Source organism: Papaver somniferum, chromosome 10 (assembly GCF_003573695.1).
Source record: "Papaver somniferum cultivar HN1 chromosome 10, ASM357369v1, whole genome shotgun sequence".
Classification (NCBI taxonomy): Eukaryota; Viridiplantae; Streptophyta; class Magnoliopsida; order Ranunculales; family Papaveraceae; genus Papaver; species Papaver somniferum.
This window is the reverse complement of record NC_039367.1, coordinates 80653832-80670658: the sequence shown is the minus strand read 5'-3', so window position 1 is coordinate 80670658 and position 16827 is coordinate 80653832. Positions and strand designations below refer to the sequence as shown.

Genomic DNA, 16827 nt, shown 5'->3' with positions numbered 1-16827 from the left:
AAAACCCTAGGTTTTTGTTCCGTCTTAAGATATAAAATCAAGGTGAACAGGAACCAATTGATAATCCGGTCTTATATTCCCGACGAACAGCCTAGATTAATCAATCACCTCTCAACAATCCTTCTTGACTACACAAGCGGTTTTGACGAGGAATCACAAACAGTGAGACAAAGATGTTTGTGACTTCTTTATCTTTCCTATCGGAGAATTCTCACGATCTCAAGCCAATCAATAGATTGTACTCGTACGATAGAAGATGCAAGATCAGATCACAAAACTACGATAAAAGTAGTATCGGTGTGGCTTCACAATCCCAATGAAGTCTTTAAGTCGTTAACCTGGTTTAAGAGAAGAAAACCAAAGGTTAAAGGAGAATCGACTCTAGCGAGCGCACTAATTGATAGGTGTTGTAAACACCTAAATATTTATCTATAGTTTATGCCTTCTTGGTGAGTTTTCTTGTAAAATATGTATCTTATGTTTGTGTTTGAGTTATTAGGTGCAATGGAGTCCTTGGGAGCAAAAGAAGGAGAAAACGTCCATTTGGAGATGAAATGGCAAAAAGATCGATTCCCAGGCGACACTTGGAGTCGGCTGAGTTGCGCAAAAAGGAGGTGAAGAATGAACTGTCAGTCCTCCTCAACTGATAGTTGTGCAAGAAAACAAATAGGTGGTCGGTTCCTTGGAACTGACAGGGAAAAAGAAATCTGGGCAGCCCTTATCTATTCTACCTGGGTGGATGTATCAATTCCTCTTCCTACACAAAACCTGAAATTCAGAGATAAACAAATCATTGGTTTTTTATTTCCCATCTGATAGAGAGAGCCATGGCGGCACCAGAACTGAAGAGAAAGAGAACTCGAGACTTCATGAGAGAATCGATCGAGGAATTTGAGAGAAGATCGAGTTCTGATGATGTTTGAGTGATTAGATAAGGTGGTGCAGGCTGATTGAATTCCTGTGAAGGGTAATTAGGTTTGAATAATTGATGTGATTTCAGTACAGAGAGATCGAGAAGTCAGAAAGAAAAGAGAAGAGAAATTCAGGGTGTTGAAGATGGGTTTTGTGGCAGGAAATAGGAATAACAAGGTGGGTATTTGACTGTTATTGCTGTGAGATGGGTGTTGTTCAGAGAAGATGAATAAAAAAAGGGATCTGCTGCTGTGATGAAACGAAGAAGAAATTGAATTAGGGGTTCGATTTAGACATGAAATTGAAGGTTTACAATCAATTGGAGAGATGGGTTTCGATTGAACAGTGAGAAAATGAATCTGGTGATACAAGCAGTAATGTAAATTGGGGTTTGAAACTGAATTTGAATCGAGAGAAGGAAGAGGATCTGGTGTGTGACTGCTGTTCTGTGAAGAAATGGAGTAAGCTGTTGCCATGGTTCGATTGTTGAGATGATGAAGAGGACATGGTGTTGTTGCTGACATGATTGAATTGTGGACAAGAAAGGTTGCAGGATTGAACTGTAATAGAGATGGTTCAGCTGCCACAGATGGTGTGTGATATGGCAGCTGAGAAGAGAAATAGAAAGCTAGAGGAGAAGCTTATGGTGAAGTTGAGGCATTGGTTGTGACAGTGAGAGTGGTTGTAGCTCAAATTGCAGATGGAATTTATGCTAAGGCAGAGATGGTGATTCTGGTGAACTGAGATTACAGGATATGAAGCCACAGATGTAGTTGGGAAGTGTAGGTGAAGTGCAAGATTTGATCCAAGAAGCAGCTGGAGTTGATGCTTGGAGAAACATAGCTTTTCTTTTGCAGCACAGCTGTAAGCAATGGGCAGGGACATGGATGCTGCAGTGAGCAAAGAATGTTGCAATGAATGGGATCGTGATGATGTTAGATGGAGGTCTTGCTGGTCTGTGCTTATATGAGATGCAGGAGAGGGGTCTTAACTGAGGTGATGATGCTGTATAGATGTTTGTTTAGGAACTTGAAAGTGGTAAGCAATTGCAGGTGCAGAGTGCGGCATTTGTGACAACACACTGGAGTTGTAGGTGAGCTGCAGAATAGTATGACCTGAGTCTGAGAAGTACCGTTGGAAATGAAGCTGCCCATGGTGTTGCAGCTGCAGTTGTAATGGGTTTAAAGCTACAGAATGAGATGCCGCAACTGAAGGGGATGCGTGTTGGTCTGTGTATGCATGGAGCTGCGAGTAATTATGCATTGCAGGAGTTGGTACTGCAGTTTTGATACAGAGAAGAACAAGGTGAATTATGTGGATGCTGCTGTGTTGTGGTTGAATGAACAGCTGTTAGGGGTACTGCAGCTGAACTGAAGCTAAAGGAATGACGTAGTGCTGCGGAAGATGATGCAGTTCAGGTGCAGGCTAGGTGCAGTTGGAGTTGAAGCTGCAGGTGGTAAGACTGAGATGGAAAAGTTGGATTGATTTACAGGGACTGATGCAGTGATGTTGTTATCTGGAGTTGTTGATGTGGGGTTCAGGTAGTATTGAGTAAGCAGATTGTTGTTTGATAGGGCTGCAGCTGAAATGGAATGAATGGTTGCAGTTGTGGAGTTGGTTGTTACAATGGGTTTGAGCAACTAATGGTATTGCAGGTCATGCTGATGTTGCAATCTCGAGCTGGTGATGTTAGTAGTTGCCATGAGCAGTAGAAGAGGAATACAGGAAATTTCAGGTGCAATTGAGCTGAGAAGATACAAGGTTGCAGCTGAAGTGCAGGAAGAATGGGAAATGATGCTGGTGCTGGAAGGCTTGTAGTTGTGAAGTAATGCAGTTGAAACTGAGAACTGAGCTTGTGAACAGCCATCTTGGCGCATCACAGGTTTTGGCATGTGCAATAGCTCAGGCCAAGGCCAAGGCCACTCAGCTCAGTTGAGTCTGACTAGTATCTAACTCGTCTATCTGACTTAGACCTGACCCGGTATGCTTGACCCGAGTTAACTCAGTTGACCGACCGAACTGACTCGTTGGCCGGTGACCTGGTGGACTTTGCCGGTCACCTCACTTTTCCGGCCAACTTCCAGCCAATTTCCGGCGCCGACACCAGTTCTCCGGCAACATATTTTTGGCAGAATTTTTACGTGGGTGTTTCTCTTATATCTCTTATATGGGCTTTGTGGACTTCTTGGTGATGGGCTTTTGAAGACTTGACCTAAGAAGAGCTACAAAAAGGAAGGTTTTCTACTTTCTTTGGAGGACGTATTTTCTACTTGGAATTTTGGAGAGCGGCGATTCTACTAGGGTTTGCTTTCATTTATTTTTCATCTTCTTCAATTCATTTTTGATTATGATTATGATGAACTCAAAAGCTACGAGTAGCTAAATACAATTATTAGTTATGGGATAAAAGTTGATTTCTCAAGCATGATATTTAAATCAATGGATTAGTTTTGTCTCAGCTTTATTGTTTATGATTCATGGTTTATATTGTTTTATGATTTGAATGCTAGTTTGGTTGAGTTCGTAATCAATTAGATTAGTCTTCATCTCTATTGCTAGATTAGGGTTATTATACGAAAAAGTGATAATTCCTGATTACAAGTAGCATAAATGTGAGTAGTGCTTGTAGTGATATATCCTACTAGTCACATATGAATCATAACCTTTGTTAAAACAAATTAGTGCTTTTACACGTTTGTTTGCATTGATTAGTCTTATTTCATAGAACTTAATGCTCTTAGGGAGTTAAACTTAATTGTGCTTTTACACTTTAGGTTGCTTTCAGGAATTCACATATCATCTTTTAATGTGGTTGTGATAAATCAGGGAATAGCGGGATACTTGCGATCAAGGTATCCTAGGATTTTAGTAAATGAGAGATTAAAATCAATTCTAGTCATTGATGAAAATACATGTTTGTGAATGATACTATCATGTGACCAATATCTTCTCCTTATTGATTATTCAAGTTATTTTATTGCTTTCAATTTATTTTATTGCTTAGATAAAAACAAAAATCCCCCTGGTTACTAAGAAACTGAAATTTTATAACAACAAAAGCCTCTCTGTGGGAACAAACTCTTTCTTATCGCATACTATATTTATTTTAGATTAAGTAAGAAAGTGAAATTATTTTTGACGCATACGACAATGATCAAATTTTGGCGCCGCTTCCGGGGAGGCATACAGCTTGTTATTAAGTTTTTAGTTTCTTATCATCATTTCATATTTGTTTTTTGTTTCTTGTCTTGCTTCTCACTTGTTTTTGAGAATTGTGTTTCATGTACCTTACTGAAATACAAATTGGGAGAAGCAATGGGTGATGCAAATCGCACACTCAAGGAGCTAGCTTCTCAGAAGTTGGATCAACAACAATGGTGTATTGAAGCAACTTCCACTTTTGATATCAAGTCAGGGTTGATCAGTCAAGTACCAAAGTTCCATGGATGTGTATGGGAAGATCCGAACAAGCATCTTATGGAGTTTCAATGGTTGATGACAAACATGATACCTAATTGAGCTAATGCAGATGAAGGAATGTTGCGTGCTTTTCCTTTCTCTTTACTCGATGCAGCTAAAGATTGGTTATATTACTTACCGCCTGGTAGTATTACAACATGGAATGGGTTGAAGAGACTTTTCTTAGAGAGATATTTTCCTGCATCGAAAGCGACTCAAATTCGCAAGGAGATTTTTGGGATGAAACAAAGTGTGGGGAATCGTTGTATGAATGTTGGGAACGGTACAAGAGATTGGTAGCAAGCTTCCCTCACCACCAATTTAGTGACGCAATGATTATCCAATACTTCTATGAAGGTCTCCAAGCAAGTGATAGGAATCTTATTGACGCTGCAAGTGGTGGTGCACTTATGAACAAGACGGTGATCCAAGCTAGAGAGTTGATTGAGAGTATGACAGCAAATTCTCAACAATTTTCAAGTCATGGATCAGAACCACCTACCAAGGGAGTTGATCAAGTTGACGAGATTATTGAATTACGTCAACAAATGAGCAATATGATGGTAATGATGCAACAAATTGCAGCAGTGGTTGTAAAACCGTCACGCCCAGCTTATGAGAACGTAGAGCATGTCAATGCTATATTCTCAACTCAGCCGTATGGTATTTACTCCAACACTTACGAGCAAGTTGCAAGTACAAGTTCTGCTTACAACCATCCCAGTGAGTTCCAACAACAAGTGCAACAACCGCAACAAGCCCAAAATTCAGAATTGGCAAAGATGGTTACTTTGGTGGAGGCTCTAATGTCCGTGGTACAACAAAATCAACAACTAGCGAACTTAAATCAACAGAAAACGGATAGTGCAATTAAGGAGTTGCAATCACAAGTTGGTCAACCACAACAAAAACAACCTCAAAATCAAGGGTCCAATATGGAAGAGTTGCTGAAATCTTTTATGCAAAGATGGAGGGTGCAGTCAAGGACTTGCAAACACAAGTTGGTTCGATGGCCGAGGAAATTAATCAGTTGCACGCACAAAATGGTGAGAAACTCCCTTCCCAACCTCTTAACCCAATAGAGGGTTACAATGCTATTACGTTGAGAAGTGGTACACAACTTGTGCAACCTGAAATTACTGATTCGGGTAAGAAGAACCCCAAAGGAACCAGTTTTGGAGGAAAAGGATGTGATTTCCCTCAAACTCCCGAGGTAACTAAATCCAAATCTAAACCTCTTGTTTCTACTTACGTTCCTCCTTTACCTTTTCCTGGCAGGTTCGCTAAATCTAATAGGAAGGTGGAACAAGATAGAGATGTTTGGGATGTTTTTAAGAAGGTCCAAGTCAATATTCCACTCATTGAAGTAATTCGACAATCTCCTCGCTATGCAAAGTGTGTAAAGGAATTGTGCTAACAAGCACAAGCTAACCGGTAATGAGGTAATGAGTGTGGGGGAAAACGCTTCGGCGTATCTGAAAAAGAAACTCCCACCTAAATTGAAAGATCCCGGCACTTTCACTATTCCATGCACTATTGGTAAAACAAGGTTTACAAAAGTTATGTTAGATTTAGGAGCTTCTGTTAATGTTATGCCTACTTCTATTTACGATGCTTTAAACCTTGGTCCTCTTAAGAAAACCGGCATAGTTATTCAACTTGCCGATAGATTTAATATTTACCCGAAAGGGATTGTTGAGGATGTTTTGGTGCAGGTAAAATGACTAATATTTTCAGTGGATTTCTACGTTTTAGACATGAGTGATGTGAATTCATCCTCGTCTACACCTTTACTGTTGGGTAGACCATTTTTGATTACCGCTAGAACGAAGATTGATGTCCACAATGGCACCTTGACTATGGAATTTGATGAAGAAGTCATACACTTCAACATCTTTGGGGTGAGGAAACACCCAAGTACCATTCAATCAGATTTCCATAATGTGTTGGAAGCTGGCTAAGGCGCAGAAAGCAAGGAGATAGTCGGGCTAACGACTTTAAACCAAGCGCTAAATAGGAGGCAACCCATCGGATGAGTATTTCTTGTCTTATTTTATTTATTTATTTCTTGTTTTTTTTTTTTTTTTTTTTTTTTCTGATTTCTTGTCAGTTGTCATGTTAGAATTTCCCACCTTGACTTACTTTGGATGACTCAATTTACATTGAGGACAATGTAAAGTTTAAGTGTGGGGGAGTGGTTAAGCATTTGCATTGTAAAATTTTCAATTTTTTCGATTTTTGTGTAAAATAGTGAATAAGAAAACTCCAACTTGTGGTTAGTTTCGAGTCACATAGTATACATGTCGTTAAGATTACATCGAGATTCTCATAAGAGTGACTGAACTTAGAGATGACAGAGAACATGATCGGGTTTCTTACTTGTATGAGAGTTAAAGTTGGATTTAACCATCCTAGTGGAAAATGAGGTGCAGACTGAATTCGGTATTAGATTTGTGATCCCCTATAGTGGAGACTACCCATGTTACATCATGAGAGGCACCGACCTTCACTTTTTTGTACCTGTCTAAATATGTGCTTTTAGAGTGTGTGTCACCGTACGTAAACTCCGGGTAGAATGGTGAGCTACCCAACCTCCCACCAATAGAAGCACTATTTTGATCTCTTGAGTGCTATTTTATCAATCATGAATGGTGACATCGAATTGCTAACTTACATACCACTTGTAATCTTGTTCGCAGTTAGCACCATCCACTGTATCTCTCTCTACACCAACAGGTCCATAGAAACACCATCATCATCAACAAGAGGAGCATCACAAATTCGAAGGAAAGTTGAAGACGTTTAAGGTTTACAAGCAACGTTACAGAAATGAGCAGATTTCATATTTAAGTATAGCAACAAGACAAGGAGCAGAATTTTTACAAGTTGAAGACTATTGTACGAGAGCGAATATTATCAAGATGAGAGTCAAGAAGTTTATGATGTCGAGACATACAAGTTGTGAAGAATCGAGCGGTAAAGTACTTACACCGTGGCCTTTGTATTTTATTTTATCTTTATTTTTATTTGTTAATTTGTATTTTATTTTCTCTTTGAGGCAGAGTCGAGGCTTTTGATCACTCCGAACCCGAATTTCTTTCGAGAAGGGATGATTATTTCTCTCTCAACTTTTAAGGATGAGATTGTGTTCATTTATGTGTCTAACTTCTTATGACTAGTGTGCAGAATTTCTATGTCTTCTTAGCGTGTTGGATGCTATCATTACAGAGAACTAGTAAGTTGGAATTGTAAGTTTTGTGGGTATATCTCTAGTAAACCCTCACGAGATGGAGTTGTATGTATCCTTTAGAATAAGTTTTGTTTAATTTGCTCGAGGACTAGCAAATTCTAAGTGTGGGGGAATTTGATAGGCGTTGTAAACACCTAGATATTTATCTATTGTTTATACTTTATTTGCGAGTTTTCTTGCAAAATATGTATCTTATGTTTGCGTTTGAGTTATTAGGTGCAATGGAGTCCTTGGGAGCAAAAGAAGGAGAAAACGTCCATTTGGAGCGGAAATGGCAAAAAGATCGATTCCCAAGCGACACTTGGAGTCGGCTGAGTTGCGCAAAAAAGAGGTGAAGAATAAACTGTCAGTCCTCCTCAACTGATAGTTGTGCAAGAAAACAAATAGGTGGTCGGTTCCTTGGAACTGACAGGGCAAAGAAAATCTGGGCAGCCCTTATCTATTCCACCTGGGTGGATGTATCAATTGCTCTTCCTTTACAAAACCTGAAATTCAGAGATAAACAAATCATTGGTTTTTTATTTCCCATCCGATAGAGAGAGCCATGGCGGCACCAGAACTGAAGAGAAAGAGAAATCGACACTTCATGAGAGAATCGATCGAGGAACTTGAGAGAAGATCAAGTTCTGATGATGTTTTAGTGATTAGATAAGGTGGTGCAGGCTGATTGAATTCCTGTGAAGGTTAATTAGGGTTTGAAGAATTGATGTGATTTCAGTACAGAGAGATCGAGAAGTCCGAAAGAAAATAGAAGAGAAATTCAGGGTGTTGAAGATGGGTTTTGTGGCAGGAAATAGGAATAACAAGGTGGGTATTTGACAGTTATTGTTGTGAGATGGGTGTTGTTCAGAGAAGATGAATAAAAAAAGGGATATGCTGCTGTGGTGAGACGAAGAAGAAATTGAATTAGGGGTTCGATTTAGACATGAAATTGAAGGTTTACAATCAATTGGAAAGATGGGTTTCGATTGAACAGTGAGAAAATGAATCTGGTGATACAAGCGGTAATGTAAATTGGGGTTTGAAACTGAATTTGAATCGAGAGAAGGAAGATGATCTGGTGTGTGACTGCTGTTCTGTGAAGAAATGGAGTAAGCTGTTGCCATGGTTCGATTGTTGAGATGATGAAGAGGACATGGTGTTGTTGCTGACATGATTGAATTGTGGACAAGAAAGGTTGCAGGATTGAACTGTAATGGAGATGGTTCAGCTTCCACAGGAATGTGTTGTGTGTGATATGGCAGCTGAGAAGAGAAATAGAAAGTTAGAGGAGAAGCTTATGGTGAAGTTGAGGCATTGGTTGTGACAGTGAGAGTGGTTGTAGCTCAAATTGCAGATGGAATTTATGCTAAGGCAGAGATGGTGATTCTGGTGAACTGAGATTACAGGATATGAAGCCACAGATGTAGTTGGGAAGTGTAGGTGAAGTGCAAGATTTGATCCAAGAAGCAGCTGGAGTTGATGCTTGGAGAAACATAGCTTTTCTTTTGCAGCACAGCTGTAAGCAATGGGCAGGGACATGGATGCTGCAGTGAGCAAAGAATGTTGCAATGAATGGGATCGTGATGATGTTAGATGGAGGTCTTGCTGGTCTGTGCTTATATGAGATGCAGGAGAGGGGTCTTAACTGAGGTGATGATGCTGTATAGATGTTTGTTTAGGAACTTGAAAGTGGTAAGCAATTGCAGGTGCAGAGTGCGGCATTTGTGACAACACACTGGAGTTGTAGGTGAGCTGCAGAATAGTATGACCTGAGTCTGAGAAGTACCGTTGGAAATGAAGCTGCCCATGGTGTTGCAGCTGCAGTTGTAATGGGTTTAAAGCTACAGAATGAGATGCCGCAACTGAAGGGGATGCGTGTTGGTCTGTGTATGCATGGAGCTGCGAGTAATTATGCATTGCAGGAGTTGGTACTGCAGTTTTGATACAGAGAAGAACAAGGTGAATTATGTGGATGCTGCTGTGTTGTGGTTGAATGAGCAGCTGTTAGGGGTACTGCAGCTGAACTGAAGCTAAAGGAATGACGTAGTGCTGCGGCAGATGATGCAGTTCAGGTGCAGGCTAGGTGCAGTTGGAGTTGAAGCTGCAGGTGGTAAGACTGAGATGGAAAAGTTGGATTGATTTACAGGGAATGATGCAGTGATGTTGTTATCTGGAGTTGTTGATGTGTGGTTCAGGTAGTATTGATTAAGTAGATTGTTCTTTGATAGGGCTGTAGCTGAAATGGAATGAATGGTTGCAGTTGTGGAGTTGGTTGTTACAATGGGTTTGAGCAACTATTGGTATTGCAGGTGGTGCTGATGTTGCAGTCTCGAGCTGGTGGTGTTAGTAGTTGCCATGAGCAGTAGAAGAGGAATACAGGAAATTTCAGGTGCAATTGAGCTGAGAAGATACAAGGTTGCAGCTGAAGTGCAGGAAGAATGGAAAATGATACTGGTGCTGGAAGGCTTGCAGCTGTGAAGTAATGCAGTTGAAACTGAGAACTGAGCTTGTGAACAGCCATCTTGGCGCATCACAGGTTTTGGCATGTGCAATAGCTCAGGCCAAGGCCAAGGCCACTCAGCTCAATTGATTCTGACTAGTATCTAACTCGTCTATCTGACTTAGACCTGACTCGGTATGCTTGACCCGAGTTAACTCAGTTGACCGACCGCACTGATTCGTTGACCGGTGACCGGGTGGACTTTGCCGGTTACCTGAGATGTTTTCCGGCCTATTTCCAGCGCCGACACCAGTTCTCCGGCAACATATTTTTGGCAGAATTTTTACGTGGGTGTTTTCTCTTATATCTCTTATATGGGCTTGGTGGACTTCTTGGTGATGGGCTTTTGAAGACTTGACCTAAGAAGAACTACAAAAAGGAAGGTTTTCTACTTTCTTTGGAGGACGTATTTCTACTTGGAACTTTGGAGAGCGGAGATTCTACTAGGGTTTGCTTTCATTTATTTTTCATCTTCTTCAATTCATTTTTGATTATGATTATGATGAACTCAAAAGCTATGAGTAGCTAAATACAATTATTGGTTATGGGATAAAAGTTGATTTCTCAAGCATGATATTTAAATCAATGGATTAGTTTTGTCTCAGCTTTATTGTTTATGATTCATGGTTTATATTGTTTTATGATTTGAATGCTAGTTTGGTTAAGTTCGTAATCAATTAGATTAGTCTTCATCTCTATTGCTAGATTAGGGTTATTATACGAAAAAGTGATAATTCCTGATTACAAGTAGCATAAATGTGAGTAGTGCTTGTAGTGATATATCCTACTAGTCACATATGAATCATAACCTTTGTTAAAACGAATTAGTGCTTTTACACGTTTGTTTGCATTGATTAGTCTTATTTCATAGAACTTAATGCTCTTAGGGAGTTAAACTTAATTTTGCTTTTACACTTTAGGTTGCTTTCTAGGTAGATTTCACAATAGCATCTTTTAATGTTGTTTGTGATAAAATCGGGAAATAAACAGGATACTCTTGCGATCAAGGTATCCTAGGACTTTCAGTAAATGAGAGATTAAAATACCAATTCTATCATTGATGAAAATACATGTTTGTGAATGATACTATCCCGTGACCAATATCTTCTCCTTATTGATTATTCTAGTTATTTTATTACTTTCGATTTATTTTATTGCTTAGATAAAAACAAAAATCCCCCCCCCCCCCCCCCCCCCCCCCCTTGGTTACTAAGAAACTGAAATTTTATAACAACAAAAGCCTCTCTGTGGGAACAAACTCTTTCTTATCGCATACTATATTTATTTTAGATTAAGTAAGAAAGTGAAATTATTTTTGACGCATACGATAGCGATCACTAGTATCACATAGACGTGTGGGGATTAGTTTTGCACAATGCTAGATGCCTCCTTTATATAGCCTTCAAATCAGGGTTTTGCCATAGTTACAAAGCAATCCATACTCACCGTTAGATGAAAACCTGATTTAAATTCAAGCTAATATTTCTCAACCGTTAGATCGAAAACTTAGCTTGTCACACACAATTGGGTAGACGTTTACTGGGTTTGTGAAAACCATTCCCAAACGTGTACGTGTATGTTGGTTCAACGTAGTAACCCAAAAGGTTAACCATATGAGCAATTCATATTAACCTAGTTCTTCTACACCATAACTAGTTCAATTGACTCAAATGAACTATTTAGAGAGTTGTTCAATAGCTATGAGATCTTACGTAACTACACAAGACACAATTGAAACAAAGATGATTCGATTCGATTGAATCGGCTCGTGAACTTTATAGCCACGGTTTTCATAAAGCATTCCTTAGTAATTTAAGTTTCATGTTCATAGCACATCTTTAGATCATAACCACTTAATCTCACAAGCAAGTTCGCGGACCTAAGGCAACCGGCAGAGTTTTCCAAACTCAGCAAAAAATCTCGGCAAAGAGACTTCCGCCAGTTTGCGGACTAGGTTCGCGGACTAAACATGCAAACGAGTTTTTGGAAAATCCCAGCAAAAAATTTCGGCAAGAGAACTTCTGTCAGTTCGCGGACTTTGCAAAGCTAATTCCTCCGTTTTCTCTCAATCAACAAAGTTTGAAATCTTCGGATTAAGGAATACATGGTTATGTAATCTAAACTCTCATTCCAATCATTGAGACATTCTCAGAGGACGTTATATAGCCGTTATTCACAGACTGTTTCACGTCAGAGCAATTCTCAAAGTAATTGAAACTTTTCATGACTTTCGTCACTAGGTGAAGATAAACTTGATCAAAACGAAACGCTTTACCAGCACACGATTTCGAGAAAAAGATAAGTAGTGAATACTCATCTCGAAATGTCAAATGTGTATGATCCAGTCTATATAGCATACGACTTTTTGTCTCATAAGAAGTAGGAGATAGAATAAATAGACTTTTGAGTGATAGATAAGTTCAAGTCTCCACATACCTTTTTGTTGATGAAGTTCCACGGTTCCTTGAGTAGATCTTCGTCATTGTATGATGAATCGCCATGAAGTCCTTGATCTCAACTACACTTTTATATCCTAGTCCGAGACTTAGCTATAATAGACTAGAAATCAAGACTCATAGTTCTGATCACTAACATTGACAAACATGCTTGTTATAGCAACGCATGCGAGGTCGACCGATCTATGCTCTAACAATCTCCCCCTTTGTCAGTTTTAGTGACAAAACTATTAATACATATGAAATACAAAAAAGATAAACTTTAGTGGCTCCTATTCCATAGTCTAATCTTCAACGTTCCTTGAAATCTTCGTCCTTCGAAGTACTCCAATGATCCCAAAGGTTGTAAGTTTAGCACCACTGTTGTTGAAGATCCGTAGCTATAACAATAAGAGAAATCGAGATTCTCGATCATTATTATACAGTGTCATAGTATCATTATGTAACATCAAAGTCCAATTGCATCATGACTTTAAAAACAATTCTATGGTGATATGTATCACTCCCCCTTAGTCAATACTCCATCTCGATCATGGAAACCACTCCCCCTTACACAATGATCTGAAAACCATATGTGTTTGTAGTGTGAACTACATTATTTCTCCCCTTTTTTGTCAATAAAATTGGCAAGGTAAAAGAACGGGATCGTAATGAAATTTCCACAAGAGACATTTCATAGACTAAAATAAAAATGCATACCAACTTAATTTAGATGCAATCATAAAGCCGAAGCTAAATGCATTCATCAAGGAGTTTTAAGATACAAGATAACCCCTATAAAATTCCACAGCCGCACACCCCACAAGATATTACCATTAAGCACAAGTTCAAAAGAACTCTCCCCCATTTGATGTCTTTCCCGAAAGAACAACAAGAGCGACCTTAATTTCGATTGAAAAGAAAGATTTTTTAATTGGACACCAAAAACCATGGAAATGATTTTTTATATCCAAAACTCAACCAAATTAATCACAAGTAAACCCATGATTAATTTAATCGGAATATGCAACTAAATCAAACCACAAAAGTGATCAATTTAATTGATTGTGCTCAACATAAGAAAACTCACGGAGCTACGACTAAGATAACTACACAGAGATGACTACCTTAATCGTTCAAATACTCAACATAAGGAAAACCTTACGGAATATACGACTACATCAACCAATAGAACATGATTAGTATAGCCGTTCATATACTCAATACAAGAACTTGTGGAATATATGAAAAAACTCAACTAGATTAATTAAAAGAGAACCTATAATTAATCTAATTGGAATACGCAACCAAACTAATCACCGAAGCAATCAATTTAATTGTCAAAAGATTTTGCTTGACAAAAGAAAACTTTCGGAGCAAATAACTAAATAACCAATCAAGATGATTAATTTAGTTCAAGAATGCTCAACATATAGCATCTCATGGAACAACCAACAAGGCCAATATTAATCGACATAGTCGTAAGGTGCTCAACATAAGATACACAATGAAGCCTTCACGGTAAAACATAACAAAATGGATCAATGAAGATCAATACCATGGATAACATACAAGGATCTATTCTATTTTCCATCACTATTTGCATAACGACATAATATACTTTATCCTTGTCAAACAAAAGATTTCATCCTATTTTCCATCAAATAAATGACTGCATAGGCATAACTTTTATAATTGTCAAAAGTCCATTCGTCCTTTCAGCAATACGAATATCAATTAATGGGCTTGGGCCGAACACGAACCGTGATCCACATAAGACTTATCGGATTTTCTTAGCCATTAGAACACTAAAGGTTATGCAACCCGTGACAACATAAACAACGGATGCAGTAGAAAGCACATCTGTACACAACACAATCTATTTCTTGCCCCTCTACAAGATATATACAAAGGGGAAGTGCCAGTCTCATTACCAAGAGGCATAATGTGCAGAGATATTCTCATGCGACATTTTCGGTTGATATGTGTGAATAGTCCCTGTGGTATAATCAAAGTAATGATGATAGTCAGGAAAGTTAGAGCTTTCTTTCCTTCGTTTGTTCTGGCCTGAAGAAGGATACCTCCAATTTCTGGGTTGTTCAGTATTAACAGATTTAACACATACAAAACCCTTTTCGGAATGATTCTTAGACTTAACAGAATTAAGTTTTTCTAAGAGTTTAAAAACGCCTTCGAACGCTTCGAACAGATCTTTATCAATTGATCCATCTCGATAATATTCCTCAAAAAGATCAAGAGTTAATCTAGTGAGTTTCCATATCCTTGAACGTATTGAGCGTTTTCTCAGTCTTTCCTTCTTTTTTATTTTTTCCTTCTGATTGATTCTTAACATCTAAAACTTCCTTTTTAGATGAAGAAGAGTTATCATGAGAATCCAAAGGTTTTCTCCATAATAATCTATGAACAATCTTTAAGGAAATATGGCGTGCGTTACAGATGCCAGGAGTAAGTTTTCCAAAGAAATTTCCCATAGGACAATTTATAAGGAATGAACAAACACAAACTTATTAGGTTTACAGTGTTTGCCTGCTCTAATACCAATTGAAAAAACAGGGGTCTAACAACACCACCCAATATTTCGCTTAGCAATCTGTATGGACTAACTCTGAAATACTTTGCTAGAGAATCAACTAGACAGTCAGACTCAATCTAGATTAAAGTATCTCAAGGAGTTAATATCTCTCACTTGATTTGATTTTTACTCAAGCTAAAAACAATAGCGAGTCTTTATCAAATACAAGGAATAACTTGGACGGTACCAAAGACCAATATCCAAGGATCAATCAATATCAATCAACAACCAAAGGTTGGATTTCCAATTGATGATCTTAACGCACAACATGTATTATTTCAATTATATAAAATATAATGCGAAAAAAATAACACAGACACCAGAAGTTTTGTTAACGAGGAAACCGCAAATACAGAAAAACCCCAGGACCTAGTTCTTATTGAATACACACTGTATTAAGCCACTACAGAAACTAGCCTACTACAAGCTAACTTCGGACTGGACTATAGTTGAACCCCAATCAGTCTCCCACTAATTCAAGGTACATTTGTACTCCTACGCCTCTGATCCCAGCAGGATACTGCGCACTTGATTCCCTTAGCTGATCTCACCCACAACTAAGAGTTGCTGCAACCCAAAATCGCAGACTTGATAAAAAACAAATATGTTTCACACAGAAAAGTCTATCAAAGGATAAGTCTGTCTCCCACAGAAAAACCCTAGGTTTTTGTTCCGTCTTAAGATATAAAATCAAGGTGAACAGGAACCAATTGATAATCCGGCCTTATATTCCCGAAGAACAACCTAGATTAATCAATCACCTCTCAACAATCCTTCTTGACTACACTAACGGTTTGTCGAGGAATCACAAACAGTGAGACAAAGATGTTCGTGACTTATTTATCTTGCCTATCGGAGAACTCTCACGATCTCAAGCCAATCAATAGATTGTACTCGTACGATAGAAGATGCAAGATCAGATCACACAACTACGATAAAAGTAGTATCGGTGTGGCTTCACAATCCCAATGAAGTCTTTAAGTCGTTAACCTGGTTTTAGAGAAGAAAACCAAAGGTTAAAGGAGAATCGACTCTAGCGAGGGCACTAGTATCAAACAGACGTGTGGGGATTAGTTTTGCACAATGCTAGATGTCTCCTTTATATAGCCTTCAAATCAGGGTTTTTCCTTAGTTACAAAGCAATCCATATTCACTGTTAGATGAAAACCTGATTTAGATTCAAGCTAATATTTCTCAACCTTTAGATCGAAAACTTAGTTTGTCACACACACTTGAGTAGAACGTTTACTAGGTTTGTGAAAACCATGCCCAAACGTGTACGTGTATGTTGGTTCAACATAGTAACCCAAAAGGTTAACCATATGAGCAATTCATATTAACCTAGTTCTTCTACACCATAACTAGTTCAATTGACTCAAATGAACTAGTTAGAGAGTTGTTCAATTGCTATGAGATCTTACGTAACTACACAAGACACAATTGAAACAAAGATGATTCGATTCGATTGAATTAGCTCATGAACTTTATAGCCACGGTTTGCATAAAGCATTCCTTAGTAATTTAAGTTTCATGTTCAGAGCACATATTTAGATCATAACCACTTAAGCTCACAAACAAGTTCGCAGACTTAAGGCAACCGGCAGAGTTTTCCAAACTCAGCAGAAAATCTCGGCAAAGAGACTTCCGCCAGTTCGCGGACTAGGTTCGCGGACTGAGGTCGCGGACTAAACACGCA

At 38.6% G+C, this 16827-nt stretch overlaps 1 protein-coding gene and 1 long non-coding RNA gene across 2 annotated transcripts; both read left to right on the top strand.

Moving 5' to 3' along the window:
* The first annotated feature begins 4837 nt into the window (after positions 1-4837).
* On the top strand, positions 4838-6271 carry LOC113315784. The gene is made up of 2 exons (XM_026564036.1): positions 4838-5417; positions 5650-6271. Exons 1-2 carry the CDS (start codon positions 4920-4922, stop codon positions 5656-5658), a joined length of 507 nt encoding a protein of 168 aa, XP_026419821.1. The 5' UTR covers positions 4838-4919; the 3' UTR covers positions 5659-6271.
* A 1295-nt stretch (positions 6272-7566) lies between these two features.
* On the top strand, positions 7567-10658 carry LOC113318321. Its single transcript, XR_003344426.1, has 2 exons — positions 7567-7606; positions 7838-10658. It is a non-coding gene; the product is annotated as an uncharacterized LOC113318321 (long non-coding RNA).
* Positions 10659-16827: the final 6169 nt, after the last annotated feature.